This window comes from Nycticebus coucang, chromosome 21 (genome assembly GCF_027406575.1).
Source record: "Nycticebus coucang isolate mNycCou1 chromosome 21, mNycCou1.pri, whole genome shotgun sequence".
NCBI lineage: Eukaryota > Metazoa > Chordata > Mammalia > Primates > Lorisidae > Nycticebus > Nycticebus coucang.
In genome coordinates, this window is record NC_069800.1 from 66935673 (window position 1) to 66942949 (window position 7277).

General features: G+C 58.3%; 1 protein-coding gene across 12 annotated transcripts in view; it reads right to left on the reverse strand.

The window, feature by feature from the left end:
- The window catches only part of KCNQ2 (potassium voltage-gated channel subfamily Q member 2), a 62770-nt gene extending 59458 nt beyond the window's left edge, over positions 1 to 3312 (reverse strand). For 11 of the 12 annotated variants that reach the window (XR_008376450.1, XM_053573605.1, XM_053573601.1 and 8 more), the window contains exon 1: positions 2812 to 3306. Coding sequence is in view for 11 of the 12 variants with exons in the window: in XM_053573605.1 (XP_053429580.1) it covers positions 2812 to 3107 (296 nt within the window). In the remaining variant the exon portion in view is untranslated. Of the gene's footprint in view, positions 1 to 2811 lie in introns of all 12 variants that reach the window. The other variant, XM_053573595.1, reaches the window with a different exon arrangement.
- Positions 3313 to 7277: the final 3965 nt, after the last annotated feature.

The window sequence follows — 7277 nt, forward strand, 5'->3', positions numbered from 1 at the left end:
GCCTGATTCAGGCTCTAAGAGGACCCCCACAGTGCTGGGACATCCCCCAACAAGCTCTCTGGGGCAGCCCCATGGGGATACATATGCCCAGTTTGGGACCTTTTCTGTGGCTCATAGCCCCTTTGCAGGGGATGGTGGGAGGAGGGTACCCCTGTCCCTATACGCCAGCCAAAGGCAGGTCTCTGACCCCTTCAGATTCAGGGAAGAAGGGGCCTCCACAAGAGCTTCTGGGAAAGCTCACAGAGGAGTAAGCAATGGCTGTGGCTGGGCACAGAGGCTGATCAGTGGAAAAAGTCCCTCCCACAGAGCAGAGGCCACCAGTGGGCCTGGTCTGATGCCCACCAAGCCTTGGAAGCACAGGGCATGGCCTCCCTCTCCAATTCTGATGGTGACTGCCCTGGAGGCCAGCAAGGACACTCAGAAGGGATACCTCACCTCTCAGAAGACTTTGATGGCAACAGGCAGGAGGCTGGTGACCAGGAAGGGAGTTTCTTCCAGCCACAGCCAAGCCCAGCAGCCAGCAACCCCCAAGAGCCACAACAGCCCACCTCAGCACCATCTTCATGTAATTAATAATGCTTATTGCATACCAAGGGCTAGTCCATTACAGGCCAGGCAGGGGCCACGGGGGCTGGCCTCAACTTCAGGAAAGTTGGAGTGGGCTGGGCCCCGGATAGTCTGGGCGTTATGAGCAACAGAGAATTCTATGCCTGGTATCTGAAGGGGGTGCTGAGCTGCAGTAGCAGTGCCAAGATGTGCCCCCTTCACAGAAAGCCTGCTGGACCACCACAGAAGGGCACAGATTTCCCCTCAGTGGTCTATGCACTCTGGGGGTAAGCAGCTGTGCCCACTTTACAGATAGGAAAACAGGCTTGCAGAGATTCTGAGACCAGGCCCAAGTGCCCAATCGAGAGTCAGTACCAGAGCCCTGTCCTTTCACCATCCCTCCTGCCCACACCCCAGAGGAAACCCCCTGCTAGTGGGGACACCTGCCCTCACTGGTGGAGCTGAAGTCCAGCCTCACTGAGGGAGCTGAAGAAAACCCTGTGCCCACAGCAAGGGAGCCAGAGAGAGGCCTGAGCAGGCTGTGAGTGGGCTTCCCTGCATGGCAAGGGTCTCACCCAAAAGCCTCCACAGGCTGCAGGGGCAGAGCTGCTCCATGGAGAGGTTCATCCTGACCCAGGGACACCCAGGTGGAGGTGACACAGCCCCTACCCATGGAACCCATGCCCAGCTCACTGGACCCAAATCAGAACAAGCCCTCAGGTAGCAGTAGCATGGGTCAAATGCAGAGCAGGGGACTCAGGGCCACCTGGCCAGTGGGCTGTGGTCACCTTGGGCCAAAACCTGGCTAACCTGGCCAGTCCCATTGTGAGTCCCTTTCGTCTCCTGCCAGGTGGGGAGGGAGGTGACGGCAGCTCCCGACCCCACACTGCAGGGAAGCCCCTCCTCAGGAAGTCTCACAACCCTGCAGGTGTGTTCAGCACTGAGGGCCCTCCTGAGGCTGTGTTCTCCCCAAGACACCCTCCCTGCATCTCCCTGTCGGGATCTTCTCTTCACCTACAAACCTGCCCACATCACATTCCAGGGAGGGTCTGTCCAGAGCACACCCCCCAGTGCAATCACAGTGGCACGCTTCTGGGCACAGTCCCCAGACCAGGGACACTGGGCAGAGACCATTTCCCAGAATCCGCTCCTCATTCCAGTCCCAAAATGCCTCTTTCATACAAAATGGCCGAGCACCACTGCTCTTCCCGCGCCGCGATGCAGCCTGAATGGGAGAGCAGGAGGCCTGGAACTGGGAGGCTGTGCACATCACAGCCCTCAGGGGTCTCCATGCGCCCTGGGCCAGCACAAGCCCACCGGCAGTCCCACGCAGACTTGCGCTAACGCCACACAACATCCCTGGGCTCAGACACTTGCCCCCCTCCCCCCACCCCGCCACCCACCTCCAGGAGGCAGTGGCTCCCGAACTCCAGGCTTGGGGACCTGGGAACGGGACAGCCTCTCTAGGTCCTTCTAAGTCCCAGGTTGCACCCCGGGAGGGCCGCACCCCCCTGGCCCAGTCTCCACTCTGCCCAAAGTGGGGGAGGCAGCTGCTGGGACTGGTCGGAGCTGTGCTTCGGGGAGGGTGCCTAAAGGGCATTGATGCCAGACCAGGGATTGGGCAGCACCCATGGAGTCGACAGCCCTCAGCCTCGGCCTGAGGGTGTGCGGTAATGGTGGTACCCGTCTCCCAAGTCAGCAGCCCCAAAGCTCGCCCCAGATGGAGAAGGGTTCCCAGAGGATGGCGGAGGGAAGCCAACACCCCCTCCACCGCGCGCGCGCCGCCTTCACTGGGGAGGTGGGGGCGCCCAGCCCAGAGAGTCCCCGAGAGTCCAGACCCAGAGCGGGACCGCAGCGCCGCCCTCGCTCCCCGGCCGGCCCTTTGTTCCGCGCAGCGGGCCATGGGGAGGGGCCTCAGGCTGAGGAGGGGGCAGGGGTACCAACACCTCCCCGCGCTGCGGGAGAGGGGCTGATGTAACCCAGCCAGGTCCTCCCCCCTGCCTGGAACGGCCCCTGACCCCCAAACTCCTTCCTGCCTCATCCTTCCTTCCAAAATCGTTTTCCAATCTCCGCCCCTCGCTTTAAGTAGGGGACACAGATCACCGACCCAGACCCCAGGATCGCTGCGGGACCGACGCGGGCCCTCGGACGCGCAAGCAGAGGCCACTCCACCCGGCGCGGCTGCGCGCCTACTGTCTGCGGAGACCGGGCCGTGGTCGCCGATCAGAACCGCGGCCGCGCCCCACGCCCCCGCCGACCACTCACACGTAGGCGTGGTAGATGAACGCCCAGCCGCGAGGCCGCTCCAGCACGTTGTACAGGAAATTCTGCAGCTTGCGGTAGAAGGCATTGCGCTTGGGTGGCTTTCCGGCGCCCGCGCCGCCAGCGCGCGGCTTGCTCAGGATGCTGCCGCGCTTGGGGGCCTCAGAGCCCGCGATGAGCAGCGCGCCATCCCGAGTGGAGTCGGGCGCGCCGGGGTCCAGCCCCACGAAGCCCACCTTGAGCTTCTTCTCCCCGCTCGGGCCGGGGTACACGCCGCCGTTGCGTGACTTCTGCACCATGGTGCCGGCGGCGCCCGGTGGGGCGCGGGCTCAGCGCGGGCGGTATGTGGGGGGCGGTGCGGGCCCCAACTCAGGGCCCTGGCTCCGGAGCCGCATGGCCAAGGAGGTGGCGGCGGCGGCTCCGCGATCCTGCCGGCCCGGGCCGCACGCAGGGACGCTGCGGCCACCTCGCTCCGCGCGCCTCAGCGCCTGGCCTGCAGCTCTGTCGGCTCCGCCCGCCGCCTCGCCCCGCCTCGCGTTAACCCCCCCGACGCCAGGCGGCAGCAGCAGGGAAGGGGAGAGGAGAACCGGTTGTTCTAGACGTCTGAGCCACCTGGACCTACCCCTTCCCGCACCCCGGCCATGCGCACATTGACAGGGAATCAGCCCATGGCCACCTCTGAGCTGGGCAGGACCAAGCAAGCGGACTGGCCATCTGATGGTCCCCAGCTCTCTCAGTGTCCCACAGCCAACCCCTGGCCAGGGTTGCTTTTTTCAGCTGGGCCCCTGAATGGACTTCTCAGAAAGGGGGAGGCTCTTGCAAAGCTCTCTGTTAGGGCTCAGAAGATGGCCTGAGCCCAGCCTGCCTGGAGGAGTCCTGGGAGGGGGTGGTCAGCGGAGGGGTGTTGTGTTTGCAGAGGCCAGAGGGTAAGTGCAGGCAGAGAGAATCACCCCAAAGGAGCCTGCCTCAGGCTGATGCTAGTCTTCCTGGTTCAGAACAAAGGAGCTGTCACCAGGGAGAAGGGTGGGAGAGGTGCCCTCCCACCTGCCCAGGAGCTATGGGTGTTCTGGGAGGGATCCCTCTGGAAGCTCCTGCTATGAGGCCAAAGGGACCCATTTTTGAACCCCGTATGGCCCCAGCACTCCATGCTGCTAGTTCCTCACCTTGAGCCCCTGTCGGAGCCTTCTCTGAGCACCTGGGAAGGCGCTGGCTGCAGGTGCATCTCCTGACTACAGCCACCCCACCCCACCCCCACCACACTCACCTGGCACCACTGGGTCTGCCAAGAGAAGGCCCTCTGTTTAGTAGCTGAGACTATCATCTCAGGTCACTCCTCATAAAACAGCACTAACTGGCCAGGCACAGTGGCTCAGCCCTGTAATCCCAGCACTCTGGGAAGTCTGGGCAACATAGCAAGACCCTGTCTCAAAAAAAAAAAAAAATGTATGTTTTAAACTTAGCCAGGCATGATGGCACATACCTGTAGTTCCAGCTACTCAGGAGGCTAATGCAAGAAGATGGCTTGAGCCCAGGAGTTTGAGGTTGCAGTGAGCTATGATGATGTCTGCACTCTAGGCTGAGCAACAGAGCAAGACCTTGCTTGTCTCTAAATAAATAAATAAACAGTGCTAACCTGGTATAGGGTCAGCCCTTTGGTTTCCAGAGCTAGTGACCATAGGGCCTGTGGTTGTTTAATTAGACTGCAAACATAAGTATCAATGCAGGCACAGTGTTAATCTGTAAATTGTCTAGAATGTTGGGGATGGACTGTAGCTTACATAAGCATATGCACAGCCACACACATAGGACATCCCTGGGCACACGCCTTGTCCTCCACCTCCCACTTCCAGGCCAGCCCATTGGCTGTAATTACCAGTGTTCAGTGGGCTTCCCCCCAACAGCCTACAATTCATGCCCCCCCCTCAGCCTACTGAGCTGACCCCTGGCCCAAGTTAAGGGAGGAGGCCCTGAGCTGGCCTGTCCAGGTGCAGGGGAACAGCTCCCTGTGCAGAGGAAGAAGGCGCTGCCCGTATCTCCTGCACACCCTGGCTGGCTTTGTTCATCCGCCTCTGGGCAACCACACACATCAAAAGATGGAACAGAGCAATCACAACTCAAATGTGTAACATCCCGTTGGGGGGAGTTCCAGACTACTGCGTACCACCTTGGCAGTTCCTGAGCTAGGCATCGTGTCGGAGCAACCCTATGGTTAGGGTTGGCTCACAGAGAATGAGGGAAAAGTGATTCCCACGTTCCATTTCAGCACTAAGATGGTAGCAAGGTCTAAGGCCCCCTCATGTTCCAGGACATAGGGGAGAGACAAATTTGCTCATCATCTCAGAAAAAAAAAGGGAACACATCCCTGAAGTATTGGGGAGCCATCCACTGCCTTCATAATCTCCTGGCCGTGAAGAACACCCACAGCCACCTGGGCCTGGATGAAGCGTGCCACAGCTCTTCATGCTCCTGTCTAGAAACAGTGTTTGCACCAGCAGCTTTGCCGTGTCTCTGAAGGTTCTGGAAAGTGAATCCTGCATAAAGGTTTGAAAATCTTTGCTTCCTTTGTTTGGGATGTCCTTTCAAAGAGCCAGCTCATTAATCATTTATGCTTTTAATTTTATGTCTTACATACCCACAGACTGTACCTTGTCAGCAGTCTGGGTACCACCATGCCTACCACCCCCACCCCTGGATCCAGGCAAAGTGTTCAGGGTCCTGAAAATGCCCACTTGGGGTAAATTTCATGCAACCAACAGGAATTCCATTTATTTAAAAATAGATGGGAAAAGCTTTCAGGCTCAAGCAATCTTTGGCAAGACTGCATCGACAGAATTCCAGAGAGGAAGAGTGGAAAAATTCTGCGGCACGTGACACCCAGCTCCAGCTGAGCGATGCTTTCACCCAGTGGCTGGGGTAGCTTTGATATCCATACGACCGCCAGGCGCTGTCCTTTCAGCACCCCCAGCACAGCCTCTCCCTAGGAAACTTCCAAGCCCAGCCCACTTATCCTTCCTTCTCTCTGGGCCAGGTAACTTAGTGGCTGCAGCAGCAGGGGCCCAGCCCAGACACTCCGCTGCACTCAGCAGCCAGACAGCATGAAGTGACAGGACCGATGCTGCTCTGAGACCTGCTCTGTTCTCAGAAATCATCCTGTATGTCCCTTCCCCAGTGAAAACTTCTCCCAAGGGCTGTGACCGCATGCTCCCCCGGCTCGTGTGGACTTGTGCCCACTGTCCTCCCCCAGAGTCTGGCACAGATAGGAGCTCACGGTCAGTGTTATCGTGGCTAGCCACGATGGTGGAGGCCACATCCAATCAATCTGGGCTATTCCCTCTTTGGAGAACTACACGGTAATTCTGCCTACACTGTGCATCCTGGGAGGCAGACTATGCTTCCTGGAACCTGCCCCCCCTGCACTGCCCAGGTGTAGACAACAGCCTGGCAGCATCACTCCTCCTCCACACAGCACTGGAACCTGGCATCAGATCAGGAGTAAGAGCAGCACAGGCTGCCACAGGCCAACTCTCCTGGCCTGAGGATGTCAGCCTAGGCTGGGGGCTGTGCAGGATGATCCCGAAGTGCGGCTGGCTGGAGCCCAGTTGGCACAGCCCCAGATTCTTCCTTTTTGATTTTGTGCTCTCACACAGATGCTACCTGACTTCCACAGGCCAGCAACCTCTATAGACGTTTGCACAGGTGGATGCTGAAAAGTGAGGCTTCTTGTCTTACCCACCCCCCACCCCACCCTCCCCAAATCATGCGCCTTCAGAACAGATGACCCTGGCAGAGGCCCAGAAGTGAAAGCTCCACTAGTGGACAAACAAGACTTAATTTGGGGAAATGAGAAGAGACAAGTTTTCAATCACTTACCCTGGGTCAGAGCTGCAGCTGTTTTAATCCTTAATTTGGACAACAGGAAGTGCCTACCCAGACAGAACCCCCCTCTTGGGATTTTACATTATTAGGAGAAGGAAGACTGTGTGTACACAGTTCACAGGGGAGCATGGACATAACAAAAAGATTTAAGATATGGAAGCATTGATTTCTTTAACATCTTACACTAAAGTCAATAAAATTTTAATTTATGGCTTTTTTAACAGGACCAGAACTCTGGACTAGCTTCCCTGGCCCCTGGCAAAACAGATAACTGCATGAGGAACTTGCATTTCTCAACCATTCCAAATACCTGGGCTATGGAAGCCTGTGGTCATCTGTGATGGCCAGAGATGGAAGGGGAGTGAGGTAGCCCCGGAGGCGCCCACAAAGGCAGAAATCTGTAGCTCCCGGGCTGCAGGGTCTGTAAGTGCCCCCCACACCCCTCCTGTGCCTTCAGGCAAATGCAGAAGTTATGACAGTGTCCTGTGGTAGATGAATGTGGAGGACAGAGGCCCCACAGCGCTCTCGGGCGTGCCCGTGGCTCCGCCATGGCCACACTCCCTGGAACCTTGATGTCTACCTTACACTTTCCT